Here is a 17524-nt window from a genome sequence, read left to right as displayed (position 1 = left end):
ATTATTATTATTATTATTATTATTTTGCAAGGAAAATAAAGCTAAATCAAGCAGCTAAACCACGACGTTTGATATTGACATTTATTTCTAGAATTGGGATAAAAGTGTGTTGGTAACTTGGTAGGCTATACTTAGAACTGATACCAACAGGCTATAGAAAGTTAAACTGGCAAAAGATAAAAGTCTGTCCCTCATAGTCAGGTAGCCTAATCCACCAACAAGACCACTGGATAACACTCAAGAGATGTAAATAACAGTACTGGATAAACCCCATATTAATTAAGTTTACCTCTGCTTTCATTTGAAAGATGTGTTTTTCACTTGCCTTGCTGCTTCAGATCTTGTTTGATGTGCTGCCAGGTGGGTTGGTCAGACTGACATGCAAGGGCCTGATCTTAACCCAACACAAGAGGACGTAGATGTGGGTCCATATATATTTGTAGTCAGTAATCTTATTAAGTTTCCAACACCTTGTACCGTAGAAAAGGTCTCTTACTGTTATGCATATTCAGGCTTGTTTCCCTGCACACCCCGAAGGACCTGACCATAACCCTGTGGTGTCACCTAACACAGGCATAATTCTTTTACACCCACACCCCCATCTTGTGTTTCCCTTTTGATCCTTGGGAAAATCATGACTCCCACAACCTCGAACTGACTTTGCATAGTATTAATCAAGGTTTGCTTATCCTCTTTAGAAGTGCTTCATTTTCATACATGGAACAAGAAAGTGTAAGAGTGAAAAGACTGACCGTTCAGTTGGATCTCAAAAAGATACATTCAAACCAGTCCTCAGATATCAGCTTTGGAGTGCCAGCCAGATGCCCTCCACCTTTCAAATCACAAGTATCCCTCTCATTGGTCAGACTGCTTGAGAATGGCGAAGCACAAGTTGATAAAAGGCTTTGCTTTGGTTGTGTCTTCAGAGAAGGTTAAGACTCATCTATACGGTAAGTATGATTCAACACCTTGTCTCCCTTATCTATCTATCTATCTATCTATCTATCTATCTATCTATCTATCTGTCTATCTATTTATCTATCTATCTACATTTCTATCTAAATATCCATTTTGTTTTCAATACACACACTTGCACACTTCTCCATATTGCTCTAAGTCAACACACTGAGATGACCCGGAAAGCACTGCATGTTGTATTCCTGGCGATGGCCCTGTTGACCGCCCTGATGGCAACCCAGGCATCTGCTGCCAGAACCACAAGATGGCCAAAACCGAAGCATACCAAGAAGCCCCCGAGAGGTGGCAGTGGACCAGTCCAGGGAGTCCCCCCTCGCCTGGGTCTCCATCAGGCCAGCACCACTACCCCGAGTCCCTCCAGCACTACAGGGACAGAGGAGACCACTGAATCCATGATGGATGGCTACTCCTCCTCCCCCACGGACAGCACCACGTACTCCAGTGATGCCTACTCCGCTGACTACCACACAGAGGCCATGGTGCCAGCTGGAGTGGGGCTAGAGAACTACACCCTGGACTATAACGAATGCTTCTTTAACTTCTGTGAGTGCTGTCCTCCTGAGAAAGGACCTCCAGGACCAGTGGGAGAGAGGGGTCTACCAGGTATGGACAGGGACCTAAATAAAAAATACCAATAAAAATCCATACGGTAGTTCTATAAAGAGAACATAATTCGTTTCTGTATAATCACAAAGGTGATTATGTAGTATTATAGTATTAGCTTTATTCAAACATGGATTCAGAAATACACTGTCTAGCAAACCTGGTAATGATTTTTGCTATGCTCTCCATGAGCCAGGACCACCAGGAGAGAAGGGTGAGAAAGGACCAATGGGGTTAGCTGGTCCAGCAGGTCTTCCTGGCACACCAGGACTTGTTGGAAGTAAAGGTGAATCATTCTTTCTCACCTCAGCCTGACCATGAAACAGAACTTCTTTTAACAGTACCGATTCTTATTGTACCTGTATTGTATCCTCCATGTGTTTTGTTTTGTTTTATGTTTTTTTTTTTTCAGGAGAAAAGGGAGACCGTGGAGAGGCAGGGATCCCTGGCAGCTTAGGTATTCCAGGAAGACCTGGGGACAAAGGTGTGGCTCAGATTTCCAAACACCAGCCTTTCATTCCAGATCTGATAGTACAGTAGTAATTGTTACAATAATTCTGTTTCATAGTGAGTGTAGCATACGAAGGCCATATCCATCTCATAGTCGTCTCACTTAGTGCTGTAGCCAGGAAGTGGTAAGATCCTTCATCTATATGGTGCTGCCTCTTTTTATACAAATGTTTCTGTTTGCAGGTGATCCTGGCACAAGAGGCAGCAATGGAGATACAGGCCCTCCTGGGATGAAAGGAGACCCAGGGGAGAAAGGGGACCGGGGTGAGGGTGGGTTTAAGGGAGAAAAGGGAGACCCAGGGTTAGTGGGGATGATGGGAGCTCCTGGCCTAGATGGTATGAAAGGGGAAAGGGGGGAAACTGGAGACTGCCTACCTGGAGAGAAGGGGGACCAGGGTGAGACTGGACCCCCTGGACCGAAAGGTGAAGCTGGACCCCCTGGACAGAACGGCACTCATGGACCTCCTGGGGCTGACGGTGAGAAGGGCGACGCAGGCGCTCCAGGGGTCAAGGGAGACACAGGACCCGTGGGGCCACCCGGTCCACCGGGGGGAAGAGGCGTACCAGGACTGAAGGGAGCCAGGGGGCCAAAGGGGCCGCGGGGGCAGAGAGGAGTGAAAGGTGCCAAAGGGGAGGGTGCGGTCCAGAGTCGCTCGGCATTCAGTGTGGGTCTCTTCCCCAGCAGGTCCTTTCCTCCTCCTGGCCTGCCTGTCAAATTTGACAAGGTCTTTTACAATGATGAGGGTCACTGGGATGCTGCCACCAGCAAGTTTAACTGCACCCTCCCAGGTGTGTACGTGTTCTCGTACCACATTACTGTCCGGAACCGGCCACTCCGCGCTGCCCTGGTAGTGAATGGCATGCGCAAGTTGCGTACACGTGACTCCCTCTATGGCCAGGACATTGACCAAGCCTCCAACATGGCCTTGTTCCGGCTGGACCCTGGAGACGAGGTGTGGCTGGAGACTCTACGGGACTGGAACGGAGTTTACTCAAGTAGTGAAGATGATAGCACCTTCTCTGGCTTCCTTCTCTATGCTGATGTCAAGGACTGAACCTGACACGCTCTGTCCTTTGTTTGACCCAGTCAGCACACTGTAGCCATAACCTCTATGCTTTGCATGATATTCATTACAACAGCAAGTAACTTCCACTGCCTGACCAGTCTCTTTCTGGTTTCTGTTGATGTAATGGAAGGGCCTAGTGCACAACATCAAATGTATTCAAATATAGATGGCAGCCTTAGCGAAATTAAAGTACATTCTGTTGCATTCAGTCTACATTTTTTTATTTGTACATTCAATAATTACATGATATACAGTATTGTTTATGATTTTTTTTGTATTCGTGTTGTCCACTAGATGGCACAATGGTGCTTATAAAGTGGTGAAATGTGATTTTGAATACAATAGAAAACACATTACATAGACCCATACAAATAGTTTCATATTTGGTATTTAACATACACTACATTGTACAAATGAAACCATAGACATGATGGATGTAGGCACTTATGATGGTAATTTTGATACCACAGATGAATGAAGACCCAGTAAGACCAATGGTAGGAAAAATCAGGAACAGAGTTTTATTTACAATGATGCACATTAAGGGAGAGACAGCATGACTTCACCTAAAGATCCATCAACTGCTCTAACTAGACAAGGAAATAGTTAGGGTTTAGGTATCCTTCCAGGCTGACAGGAGATGGCGTTGGTCATCCCATCTCACGTGGACTATACACTGAATCACACTCTGATTAGTGGCAACCTGGCAATCCGGAGCAGATAGCTACTGACGCAGCCATGCAGAACAGTGAAACACTGCAAAGTCATAATATTCCTCTCTCTAAATACATAGTCACACACAGATATACACAGGGACACTACAGATAGCATACAGAGTTATTACGTAGAATCATACTTTTAGTGTCACTAAGTGACCCACTAGTGAGAAATGCAGAACATATTGGATTATTGGACATAATGCTCTATTCCACTTTCTCTCACTTATCGGCCAACCAATATCCGATCCTAATGTGGTGGTATAATCATGGTGTTATAAGATGTTTTTGCCCATTATGATAATCCAGAAAGGAGGAAATTGATGCTTGATACTTAAGACTGAAGTAGTCTGAAGACAATCAGTGATCGGCGAGGAGGAAAGATTCTATACATTGTATGCTTTAAGCAGGTGACACATAGCTAGTATTACATCGATTGTTTTCCATGGATTCAATCAGCAAGCTACCACTGCCATTAAGACCAGCAGATGGTGCCAGTGTGCAAGGTTCACCTCAATGAAGAAAATGATTGAAATGCTCTAAAAATGAAATGGAATTGAAATATACTTTTGAGGTTTTAAGCAGAAACATTCTAACTTCCGTAACTCATCAGGACTGAGACATGGGGAGACGTGGTGCAAGTGGCTTTAGCATCTGTACCGATTCAGGCCCAAGTGCCCATGCAGACTCATGCAGGGTCGAATGTGACCATGGTCATTTCCTAATCCCACCCCATCTCTCTCACCTATTGTCACTCCTAACTGTCCTATCTAAATAAAGACAATATATATAAAGTTTTTCTTTAAACAAAAGGGCCGAGTTGGTAGAATCTGTCAATTGACACCTGCAACCTATACCTTTTTTAGATTAAAGAACACCCCCAGTTCATTTGTATGAAAGATTACATTTTCTTTTATACATAAAAAATGGTCGTACCCTGCCAGGTTTTTTGTATGTCTGTGCATATATAATAATAATAATAATAATAATAATAATAATATGTCTAAATGTAGTTCAGCTTAAGTAGGGCTAAAACTCAAACTTAAACTAAAAACACATTTCTATTGACAATGGATCTTTAATGTGCTTTTCCTCTTTGCTATACAACATTGTAACATAACATAGCCTGCCTGAACACATACATATTACATAGGTGCACTCTTGATTGATGTCACAAATGTGTCACAAAGGAGAAAATTCTTTGATAATAATTTCAGGATATTGAGGCCTCTGATGGACTCAGTAGAGATGGTGCTTGAAGTTGGTGCCTGGTGACCACATTATTTTGACTCCTTTAAGATGGAGCAAAATAGAAAGAATGTGGTCTCAGATGAGCCCCAGGACACCACAAAAACAAATGTCAACCTGTCCTCATTAGACCAGGAAAACATTAGTTCTTCCTTTTTAGATTCAACTAATATTTGTGTTGATTGGCAGGATGACCAGCAAAGCTTCTGGAATGATCCCCCTCCTTTGAGCCACACAGCAGCACAAAATGACATTAGAAAATATGGCAACTTTCCACAGTGCTCATCTTCATTGGGAAAGCTGGAGGGTACCACCCAAATTGGATCCAATACTGAAGAAAACAAACAAGAGGTATGTGACTATGTCCATTCTCCACCAGATTTTTCATCAGGAAGCAGGACTTCAGATTCATTTTTGTCAGCATTAACTCCAGACAACTGGATACAAATTGCTGAAGATGACTTTGTCCATGATGACCAGCAAATCATGACAAATCTCCCCTCAACAACTGGATCAGTAGATTTTAACCAGTATTTTTACAATTGTTTGGGATATCCCTCTTCCTCACCCTTGTATACCATACATGACAAAGGAATGAGAAATTATCATAATACTGCCCAAGACATCAGAAGACCCAGTGATCTGTTTGAAAGACTAGAGGCACAAGACACCAGTGAATACAATCCACCTTCTTCAGCAACATCCTCAAACAATGACCTACTGGGTTCCAATGATCGCTGCATTTTGATTTCTGTAAGACCCATACCAGAAGATACCCAAGCCTCAGGTGACCAATACATCCCTACAGTTGTCCAAATTCCAGATGAAGACACTGACTATTCATCTGAACACTCTTATAGCTTGGTCTCAGAGAAGTCTGGAGAGGCATCAGATTTGGATGCAGATATGGCCGAGAATGAGTCCCCCATTCAAGGTCCACTCTTAGAGGGCAGCTCCTGCAATGAGGTTGGATGGGGGTCACATTGTCCTGCTGGCAGAACCAATCAGTTAGATCTATCAGAAAATTACACTGTTTTGAACAGTTGTGGTCTGGCAGAAAATGCCCCAGAAAATCCATCAACTCTTGTGTCTGACAGACCTCTCCGAGATGGTCAGGATAACTCAAACCATACTTCAATACTGACTTCAAGACAATCCAGCTGTTTTTCTGTGTGTCTATGGTTTCACCACTTAGTGTCCATTATTTTAGAGTTCTTGAGGAAGGCTTTATCCTGTAAGGATGAGACAGAAATGAGGGAGCAAAGCTCTCATGACATTTCCTTCAGTAACTCTCTACTGACAGCAATAACATCACTAACCCCAGGTATGAGAGAAAACATTACACATGCATCATCCTATTCAGAGCTTCTACATTTTACAGAAACTGCTCAACCTTCAATGGCGACATCAACTTCCAGAAGTGACTTCCTGAACTTGAATAACTCTTGTCCTCTAATCCCATCCCAAGATTATCAGCCAGTATCAGATGACAATTCTCTCCCTCTTCAAGAACAAGATAAAGACTCAAATTCTGAGCATCCTTCTCATTCATTGAGTCTTGAACATGTGTCAGATCCTGACACCAGGACAGCAGAGAACACATCCTCCTCAGCTGGTGGAGCCCCAAAAAGAAGCCTTTGCCTTGAGACCAAGTCTGACATCTGTGAGTGCAGAACCACGTCTCTGACTACAATGTTTCAAAGCAAAGATGAGGACTTGTGTTATGATAACAACTCAGAGCATACTTGTTCCCTAACCTCTGAGAGTTGTGGAGAGGCTTACGACTCAGATGCGGAGATGGCAGGAAGTGAGTCTTCCAGTCCTAGCCCAGAGAAAAGACTCTGTTCTGAGACGACGTCTGAGGCCTGTGATAGTATCAACAGTCTTCTCCACCACTCAGTCGATGAGAACACTATATACATCAGAGGAAACATTAATGACTTAATGTCTCAAAAAACCGGCTTCTGCCAAAAGGAAAGAACATCATCCCTGTGTGAAAGGACCTTCCCCGGTGATCGAAAAAGAACCACTTCCCCAGGACAAGGCAGTAGACACCAAACAGTGCAATCTAGAAAAGTGGCAAAGAAATCCTCTACAGCGCAGGGGCAGTCGAGGAGAGACTCCACTGATGAGGAGTCTTTTTCACCTCCAAAACAGAGGAGGAACATGTAGGAGAAGTAAACTGTAACTAAAACAGTAAACTCTCCACTGACACTCTCCAAATCATTTACTGGTAAATGATCTCCTAAGAGGGTAGAAATGACAATTATTTTATGCTCTTATTTCTAGCTCTATATCTTTTTCATACTGTAATATAAGAAAACTAGATGTACCACATAGTGGTTAATTTTTTAACTGCTACATTGTGCTGCATGCACTATCCAAAGAAAACATATGATGCTTCTCAGCTTTTGTCTATCCCTTACTCCTGCAACTCCTCCTAAACTTTGAGTCTTATATGATCTCCTCTTGGCTGCCCAATGGTCATTGAAACACAAATTATTGCTAATGTGTCATGTAAATTTTCACATTTTGTACAAAACTATGTTCTAAAGCCACACTCATCCTCATATGTGTGGGTGTGTGTGTGTGCGTGTGTGCTTGCGTGCATGTGTGTGTGTGTGTGCATGTGTATGCTTGTGAGTTTGAGTGTGTGCATTTGTGTATGTGTGAGTGCATGTGTGTGTGTGTAAATGTAAAAAATGCAGCTCCCAAACTGATTTACTGCACTGATGCACATGCCCTCATCCAGAAGCAGTGATCATAGTGCTCCAGGCAGCTACTGAAATGTATCAGTTGCAGCACTGCCTATGCATGTCAAATTTCATAAACTTTGAACCTTTACATCACAAGGTATTGGCACATGCATATCTTGAGATAGTGAAATATGCAGCACCAACATGGATGCAATTCCATGAAATTTGGCATACATACAAAGAATATGGTATCGATGTAGCATATCAAATTGCATTAACTTTGAACCTTTGCATCAGAAAATATTGATAGAAATTGTTTTGGCTGCAGAATTCTGATTGTAGTCCTTGAGCCAGAGGGGTCATCTGAGGGGAATAAGTCTCATAGTGATTTTTGTCAAATATCACCCTAAAGTTGAGAAAATAAGTGATAACATTGCAATGGTAGTAGCTTTTTGTGTGTTATCTTAACCAGTAGATATCCCCACAACACTTCCGCAGCTAATTATTTACATTATGTCAATATTGTTTTGTATTGTAAGTTTTCTGAAATATTATGTATAAATATGTAAATGTGCCATTATCTAATGAAATATGCAATAAACATACTTTATGCAATGTTAGGATTACCATGTTTTAAATTTCATGGGTCATTTACATACTTATACATAACATTTCAGAAAAGTTGCAATACAAACAAAAAAATACTAACAATCAGCTGTGGAGGTTGTGTGGGGATATCTATTCGTTTTTTTTTTAGCCCATTCAGATATTTCTCCATAGACATACAATGGACATAAACCGGCTGATAAAACACAAAATGCTACCCCAAATGCAATGTTATCACATATTTTCTAATTCTAGGGTGGTATACCTTCAAAAATCACTATAAGAGACTTATTCCCCTTGAATGATACCGATTGAACAAAATTAGGGGGTCTGGCTCAAGGACTATTGGCTGTTGGCAGCCATTTTGCTAAGTGAGCAAAATAAACATTAATGATCCTACATGACAAATTGTGTGCAGTTCACAACTTGGATTTACGTCTCTCAGTTGGCACTACACCACAAATGAGCAGTGATGGGATGGGTTGATGCACCTCCCTGAGACCAGTATGGCAAAAATATTTTGTAATTTTAGATGCAACAGCTGGCATGAGATAAAAGCAAGATAAAAATATTATATTATATAATATAACATATCATATCACTACATATCATCGTATCAGCTACATGTCCAAGTCGCCAAGTCCAAACTACATCCCCAAGTTTCAGTGTCCCAGGGTCAAATCTTTATGACCACGCTGCACTAGCAATAGCAGTAGTCATAATGAAGGTACACTTTAAAGTGAGACCTACTATCAAACAAAATGAGCCCTTTCCTATATAAGGTGGTTGGGGACTTAATATACATTATTATGATTATAATTCATAATTCTACATTTGTTGCATTCCATTAGGCAAAAAAAAGGATCAGTGCAGTACAAGTCATAATCTATTGTCTCCCCTTCCTGGAACTAACATCCACGTGTAGGTCACATGTTCAGTTCTATTTTGAGAACTTATGCCCCTGATCTCTCATAAGCAAGTCTAATTCATAAATCACACATTAAAGCTTTTTGGTTGTGTGCTGTAGTTACTGTCCAGTGCACCTAGCTATAGAATTGGCTGCAGGATTCAAATAACCAACCTTGTGTACTATTTCCACTATTTGTATGCATAGTTAGTCAAGCTAATATTTTTTGTTTTCCAAAAATAAAAAATGTAAACAAATTATTGGCCTCTATTCTGTCACATTAAATTATTGAGTTTGGTAAAAGTAATTGTATACTCCATTGATGACATGTGCTAAGTAAGCACACTAACATATTTATGAATAGAAACTCTTTTGAATATATCTGCTGATGATAGAAGGTGGATGATAAGCTTTACATATATGTATATGTGTGTATGTATTTGCGCAAATTTGTGGTTTGTTTGTGAGGATGAGTATGTGTGTGTGTGTTTATGTGTGTGTGTGTGTGTGTGTGTGTGTGTGTGTGTGTGTGTGTGTGTGTGTGTGTGTGTGTGTGTTTATGTGTGTGGAAGGAGAGGGTTATTCTCATACTGAAGTAAATAAATGTGTAGGCAGTGTAATCTCTATCTGGCAGGCAGGACTCCCTGTGTGGAATCCAGTATATTGTTCCTGCAGCGGGACTGATAAAGCCTCATTAGCATACAGAATCACTTGGCAGCATGAGCCACACTGCCTCCCATCTGCAGAAGCCTGATAAATCCACCACCCCCCTCCTCCCCTCTCCCTCCTTTTTCTCGCCCCCTTTCTTCTCTCTCCCTCTCTGTCGCTCACTCTCACTCAGACCTTTCCTACTCTTCCACAACTGCTCGACTTTACTGCTTAAACTGCTTCTGTGCACTATGTCTTTGGCAGGATTCTGCCATTTTGTTTTAAACAGCACTCTAATTCTCTCCATATATACTATTAAAATATTTGTGTTGTTTAGTTGAGAAAACAGATAATCAGCATAAACGTCACACATTTTGTGTGAGGCTTTCCATAATATTTGGGATGCCTGGAGCACAGTGCCTATACAATGGCAGGATATCCTGCTGTGTGCTGACCTTTACAGGAAGTTGTCACTTGCTAGAAGGAAGTAAGTATTCAGCTTATGGATTCCACAGCAGAGGTATGTGAGCTGTCCCCAGGTACAGCTGTCTCTTGACAATTACGGAACTTACGAACGAGCAATACAACCCAACATAATGTAAAAAATACATCTATTCATTCTGGCAGTCAAAATCAGTGTATGGACTGAGCCCACTGTCAACATAATCATACTTTATTGTATTTTATATAAAGATAATTCCTAATAATGTTGCATAACAATATGCTGACAGATATTTATCAAAGAACAATCAGGGTTGTTTATTTATATATTTATTACAAAACTGAGAGAACCTCCAGTGTAAAACATAAAAGTATGCTGCTGTGTACCTAGGGTAAATTGACTACAAAGAGGTGTAAAGAAATACCACAATCATCAAGAGAAAATATTTAGGAACGTGTAAATAGGAGGAATGTACCATCTAATACATGTACACTAATATGAAAATAAAAAATCTACATTTCTCTTTTGACCTCCTCTGTGTACCTTACAGGTCATTACAAAGCATTCTTGTTATTTTAATATCCAATGATTTATAGATTTTTATAATATAATAATACAGTAAATAGTCAGGAATCATGGGGGGGGGGGGTATTATGATGGCAAGTGGTACAGGAAAAAAAATGTAGCCTCTAACTAGAATTTAAAGAAAAAGGAGAAATCTTGACTTGCGGTATATCTACAACAGGACCTGTATATACTTTCTGTGAGTCCCATTTTCTTCTCCAAATTTCCTTGTGGGTAACTTTATAGTTCACTGAATTGAATACATTGCAAAAAATATTTACATGTAAATTTGGAAAGGAAATTAATTTGGAAAGCACCCACATATTTTTGTACTATTTGCCTGGACAAAAAAAAAGGATATGCCTACACAAATCACTAAAACATGGAATAGACGTTTCAACATCATACTGTACATTCTCACTACGTAGTAAGTACATCAGAATCTGCCATGAAGCCACAACCAAGGTTGTAGTCTTGTTACAGCGACATATTTTTCTAATTTACAGATGGTGATGGTGTGTTGTTGTACCTTTTTGGTGTTCAAAATAAAATGGCGGTACCTATTTAATCCGGACTCACACACATTTCAAAGCTGTATTGTGAATCAAAGATGGGTGATTATGGTAAATGGGACTCATGTGATTAGAGATACTCAAAAGGCAATGACAAAAACAATGCATGTGCCAAACTGTGTATGAATGCACAGTGAAGGCATGACTACTGCTAGACAAGACAGACATGGCTACTAGCTCTTTCTCTCTTGGGCCACCACTTCGGCAGACATCTGTTCCTGGATTGCTCATGCGCACCTGAAATAAGACCTGCAAACAACCCCACCAAACATCTAGCACAGTAATTTGTCAGTGAAAAACAAAAACACAAAAAAATCCATAATATAAGCCCCGTATACAGAGATAAGCAAAACCATCCCTACATATCCCTGGTTATATTTGAATAATGAAAGGGGTGTCCAGGTTGGTTGTATGCCTGCTTGTAAATATATGATTTCATCACTAAACCAATAATTGTGCCACATGTGTAAGTATACAGCAATGTTTGTGACCGTGCCAAGTGAAAGAACAAAAAACTGTATCTAAACCGATGCATATTCCACTTCTATTCACTCTGTGGCCCTTGTGTATCGACACATGTACATAACAGAAACTGAATAGTGTACATTGGCTCTCATAGTGTTGACTTATTGTATATAATGATGTTAAATATATTATTGGTCTAACAAGTATTTCTGTGTGTATTTTGATCATTTATTCTGTTGATTCTGTTTGCTTTCGTTCAACTTCAACTGGATCTGAAGACCCATCCTTGTGTCAGTAGCCGGATTTTCACAATGGAATTAGAAGCTTATGGTTGAATATGCTGCATTGCAGACTGCTTGGTACCATGCCAGCTAGGTATTGTTAATTTACGGAAAAAAATATTGTACTAACCAACAGATCAATGTAATGCTTGGTGAAGAGCAGACTAACAAAATTATACCGGCATAAAATTATAAAAACTGCAATGTTAGGAATCATGGAGAGTCATCTAAAGACAAGTTGTTTAATTTTTTGGCATACTAAGGACTGATTAGGTGACATTAACAAGGATGTTTTTCTTCATAAAACCTCCAAACAACCTATCAACATCATCACTTTTTTGTTCCCTTAGCTCTACCCTCATGATGCTGTGGGATGGCAGCCATCATAAAATGCACTAAATATACAAATACTTTCCATCCAAGTTATGTACTGTAATTATGATGTCAGTTATAATGACACTGTTTCAATCTTCAAAGTTGCGAACCTTGTCTGGCCTTATGGAAATTATTGTATGGCATCAATTGCACAAAAGCTTCTAATAGGTCTTGGTGTTTACTGTGTGGTGTGAGTGGTACAGCTATTAGGTTGTTCTGCCAGTAACATAGTGTAGGCTTAGATGATGGAGAGGGCCAAATGTGCAGGTATCATGGAAATGCTGATGTCAGACATGACTGCCTATTGTGGTCTTGGCATCCCACCAGTAGAATCAGACTTTCAACTTTCAACTTCAATATACATGAGTGCTAGGTGATCTCAGATGGGAAATGAACTTTAGGATTTCAAGGACAGCTTGACTGACTTAGTGAAAAAAAACTGCTCATCCTTCACATATCAGTTGGTATCCAGTATGTGCGTCTCCTGCGGTCTCAGCGCCCGCTGGCATCATCGCTGGCCCTGGCCGTCGTGTGTCCGTGCCGAGTGCGGGTGCTGCCCCCCCCTGCTCAGCAGCGCAGGCTGGGCAGGAGGTGAGTCCTGCTCTTCGGCGTACCCCTCCGAGCTGCCGTCTCCGTCCAGCAGGCTACCACAGCTGGAGCCGGGGGACAGCGCCTCCTGCAGCAGCAGATCCTCTCTGACTAGCCCGCCGCTGCCGCCTCCGTCCCCCCCGCAGTTGGCCACCACCACCCCCACTCCCCGGCCCTGACCAACAGCTGAAATTTCGTGAGCGTCGTCTTCGTCGGTGCCCGTCATCACGATGCCCTCGCCACCGCTGTCCTGATCGTTGAGGAGCTTGGTGAGGAAGTTGATGTACTTCATGGCCAGGCGCAGGATCTCATTCTTGCTCAGCTTCTTGTCGGGTGGGTGGGTCGGGAGGAGCTTGCGGAGCTCGGCGAACGCCCCATTCACGTTTTGCTGGCGCCAGCGTTCGCGGCTGTTGGTGAAGATGCGCCGCACAATCTTCGGCTCCCCAGCTGGGACAAGACGGAAAGAGGAGAGGGGAGGTTAAAATCAGGAGAGGGAGAGAGATGTTGAAATGCCGATGCAGTGTAGAGAAGGGGCCTCATCTGGGTGGTGTGGAAGGGTTTCTCTACTTGTTGATTGTCAAACATTGGTTCGAAGATACAGACAATGTTTGGCTGGCTGAATTAGACAAAGACAGATGAGATTTGATTAAAGGAGAGCAGAGATTTTATAGCCAGAAGGACATCTAATGAGGAGCCTTGTGGAAGACAAATCACATACCGATTGTTTTTTTAAACAACACAAGACAACAATGGAAAATGGGCTTATTTTCTGAACCTGGAAAGTAGAAAATGCATTCAGGCATTAAGATTACTCTCAATATTTGAGGTGTAACATTAAAAAGACCACATTAAAGGATAGGAATCATGATTATTGACATGATAGTGTGTAAGAAGTCAAACTATCAAACAAATAAACCTTTATGATGAATTTAAGACGAGAATTTAAGACGAGTCATGCTGCTTTATCTTGATCTGTTGTAAGTTCACCATGTCAGTGGAAAGTAATTCCACTATCCATGAATGACAAACAAAATCATATTTGGATATAAGCTACCTTAATCCTTGTAGCACTAATTGTATGCTTTGCATTGACTGCGGCAAATTCGCTGTTTTGAACAGCAGCCAGCTACCCCTCCTCTAGACATAACTAATACATTTATTTAGCACCACTGTTCTCTGTCCGTTAAGAGACATCTACATTAAAAAGAAAAGATGTAATATTGAATAGTAAGTTATGGCACACACATGGCTGGATAAAACACCCATTTATGACGTTCATACATATGACATACCTGTGGTTCATCTGTTTTTACTTAAATATAAACAATCACATAAAACATGTTGGTATGAAAATCTGGGGTAAACAAATGGTGAAATGCAAACTGGAGGGTGTTTTTTAAAGTGGCGGTGGAGGATTTTGACAATGAATAACAACACAGCAGAGTTGCATCTTACCATACTTATAAAGATCTAAAAATCGCCTACCCTCGTCGAGTTCAACCTCGTAAGGCGCGGGTCTGCGCTTTACCCTGCTACCAGGATACATTCCATACTGCTCCAACTCACCGCCAAAGGCACTGACAGGATTGGGGAAATATCTGAGTTTAGCACACTGGAACACATATCAACATGCAGACAGACACCACAGACAGCTCAAGCCATATGCCACATGTTCACAAATGTGCAGTTTGTGAAAATGCATACCACATACAAAATGGTAACACTCACATAGAAATTCAGATTTAATTACATTCAACAACTAAATACCACTAAACACTGCACACAAACATATAAGTACCTCAAATGCATTGAATCAGAATACAGAAGCAACACACACACACACACACACACACACCCACACACACACACACACACACACACACACACACACACACACACACACATTACACTTAGACACATACAGTAGCATTAATGAAGCTTTGTTTCTTCCTCTGAACACAGGCTATACCTGACTATACCATGAATGCTAATCCTATTTTAAATAAGTGGGAGATGGATGATTTCATCTTACTATTTGATCTATTTGCACTGTTGATTCAATTGTGATTGGCAAAGCCAAAACCTTTATGCCTTATATGATAAGGAAGGACATATACTCACCTGTTAATTGTGGCGAGCGACTGCGTAACGTTATTGTAGAGCATCGCTCTTGCCGGGAGAGGAAAAGCGGTAGGGCTCAGCTGAACCATTCGAGTGTCGTTTGGTGCGTCTCGGTGCGGCAGGGGCAAAGAAATAGGTGGCCTGCACAGTTCCGTTGTCTGCACCTTATGCTGCTCTGTCCAGTGGTTTCTTCCTTTTATATCATCCCTCCTGGTGAGTTCAATCACTGGTACTTCCTTTTTTAGATGGTGGGCGTAAGCTGTTCCCTTGGCATCGCCGTTGAGGATGCTGGTCCCGGTAGGCGGTTTATCAGAGTCCTCTTGTCTCTTGGATATGTCATTTGAACTAGGTTCGTCTTGGTTTTCGTCCTCAGACCCCCTGACGCCTGAATCCTCCGTCACCGAACCACTGGCATCGACATTTGGACTTTTCTTACAAGTCCCTGCTTCTGATTTTTCTTTCATTTTGGCAAGATGTGGCGCAAGAAAAATGGCAAGATATGTGTAATCGATGTCAAGGTTGTCTCCATATGCACAGAACTGAGCACCACCACTCTGAAGAATGAGGAGAGACCTTCTGTTAGGCTGCACGTGCTAAATGATTTTAAAAGGAACAAACATGTCGCACGCAGCAGAAAGAACAAGTGCATGGAGCAGTAGACTTACAATGTTTCACTAACCCTGTTATTTTTTCAGGATATTTGCAAATTCTGTAACCATTACAAGGTCTACAACATTTCAGGTAAAATGCAAGAAGTGATGGGTTATTTACCTTAGAGTCAGTCTACAACCTTAACTCATCTTTTTGCATTAAAATGAGCCCTAATTGACAACTAATACTTTTAAAATGGGCTTTGCGTACTAACTTGTGTTAAGCAATCCAAAATGATAGAAAAGAAAAACACATTATTTCAGATGTTTTGTCAGTTATTTTCGTCTCCCTAATTAGTATAGGCTACATCCCAGAGGGTTATCAGGTTATGGGACCTTATCTGTCCAAAGCACTGTTACAGATGAACTGCCAAAATAAAACCGTTATGACAGCAGGTTGTTCCAGGTCATTAAGCGTTATGGTCTAAATTCTGAATTCTTGCAGTCATCCACAGTGGGACAGGAAGATTTTCTCATAGCCTGTATAACCTATACGGCAGTATAGCCTACTGAATGGCAGCTCGCATTCTGGCCGTTTGTTTGTTTTAGTCTCTTAATTTTGCATACACTTTTGTGCAATTTTGCATTACACACATTCGACATTCGACGATTGGTTGTCCCAGCCCATAGAATGTAAAACGAAAAGTTGGTTGAATTCTTTCACTAGTGTTAATGGGCTATGAAGTTTTGATCGGACACAATTATGCAGCATTTGTGTTGACTGTAAACACTACCTTCGATCGTAGCTTACTGCATACTAAAACTTTATTAGTCCAATTTCACATGTTCTAGGTTGTAGCCTATATCCTGATAGATTATTTCCCTTTCGTTTCGAAAACGAACGAAATATTTGCTGGGGTGCAATTTAGTGTTTGTCCAGACTCAAGAGAGACAAAATATTTCGATTTTAGCTCTGTTTCCCTAAAAGATTTATGTGACTATAATTACAACAAATCTCTGAAACGCACCGCATCGAAAGTGAATATAGAAATAATAGGCCTTGTTGTTCTAATCATAGCCTACACATAGGACATAGGCCTGTTTTTCATGACCATATTCAGCTATTGATGACACATTCGCTACATTATAGACACATTTAAGCAAAATAATATTTGATACGCTCTACTTAAAAGTAATTAAACATTAAACATGTGGACTTACAAATGCCGACGTGATATTTCTTCTAATGTGCAAGAAGCCATTTTGTTTGGGGGTCATCCATGTCTAAGATTTTTGGAGCTAGTGAACTAGGCTACTGACTGGAACTGGAAGTGAGGTCTGTGCAATTCCTCATCGAGTCCAGCCCGCTGCGCGGCATGGGGAGCGGAACAAGGGCGCAATATGGCAAGGCAAGATAAGCGAACATGCCGTGGCCATTTCATACCCGACAAGCGTCTAAACCCCTATATGAGAAATCATTCAGTTTTATTGTTCCCATTTTACAACGGTTTGACAGAAATAAGGGAATTGGAAGTTGCATTTATTTA

At 41.3% G+C, this 17524-nt stretch overlaps 2 protein-coding genes across 2 annotated transcripts; one reads left to right on the top strand and one right to left on the bottom strand.

The window, feature by feature from the left end:
- Nucleotides 1-1148: 1148 nt before the first annotated feature.
- otol1a (otolin 1a) lies at nt 1149-3146 on the top strand. Its single transcript, XM_076295943.1, has 4 exons — nt 1149-1581; nt 1778-1867; nt 1994-2065; nt 2275-3146. Exons 1-4 carry the CDS (start codon nt 1167-1169, stop codon nt 3144-3146), a joined length of 1449 nt encoding a protein of 482 aa, XP_076152058.1. The 5' UTR covers nt 1149-1166.
- A 7488-nt stretch (nt 3147-10634) lies between these two features.
- Nucleotides 10635-17295, bottom strand: LOC143134323 (T-cell acute lymphocytic leukemia protein 1 homolog). Its single transcript, XM_076294598.1, has 4 exons — nt 17199-17295; nt 15388-15941; nt 14752-14843; nt 10635-13713 (listed from the first exon to the last, which is right to left on the bottom strand). Exons 1-4 carry the CDS (start codon nt 17253-17255, stop codon nt 13187-13189), a joined length of 1230 nt encoding a protein of 409 aa, XP_076150713.1. The 5' UTR covers nt 17256-17295; the 3' UTR covers nt 10635-13186.
- Nucleotides 17296-17524: the final 229 nt, after the last annotated feature.

This window comes from Alosa pseudoharengus, unplaced genomic scaffold (assembly GCF_046254945.1).
Source record: "Alosa pseudoharengus isolate Yale_2024_CS ecotype anadromous, Long Island Sound unplaced genomic scaffold, YU_APseudo_1.1 YU_APseudo_1.1_scf_2, whole genome shotgun sequence".
Taxonomy (NCBI): domain Eukaryota; kingdom Metazoa; phylum Chordata; class Actinopteri; order Clupeiformes; family Clupeidae; genus Alosa; species Alosa pseudoharengus.
The sequence above is the reverse complement of the archived record's forward strand: the minus strand, read 5'-3'. Positions and strand labels throughout refer to the sequence as shown.

What these genes read in the sequence shown, in the direction of transcription:
- otol1a (XM_076295943.1), top strand. Translation starts at nt 1,167, where the DNA reads ATGGCCCTGTTGACCGCCCTGATGGCAACCCAGGCATCTGCTGCCAGA. An exon ending in GGGAGAGAGGGGTCTACCAG is followed by an intron (nt 1,582 to 1,777) that starts GTATGGACAGGG and finishes TCCATGAGCCAG; the next exon opens with GACCACCAGGAGAGAAGGGT. An exon ending in AGGAAGACCTGGGGACAAAG is followed by an intron (nt 2,066 to 2,274) that starts GTGTGGCTCAGA and finishes TTCTGTTTGCAG; the next exon opens with GTGATCCTGGCACAAGAGGC.
- LOC143134323 (XM_076294598.1), bottom strand. Translation starts at nt 17,255, where the DNA reads ATGACCCCCAAACAAAATGGCTTCTTGCACATTAGAAGAAATATCACG. An exon ending in GAAATATCACGTCGGCATTT is followed by an intron (nt 15,942 to 17,198) that starts GTAAGTCCACAT and finishes CTCATTCTTCAG; the next exon opens with AGTGGTGGTGCTCAGTTCTG. An exon ending in TCGCTCGCCACAATTAACAG is followed by an intron (nt 14,844 to 15,387) that starts GTGAGTATATGT and finishes CAATCCTGTCAG; the next exon opens with TGCCTTTGGCGGTGAGTTGG.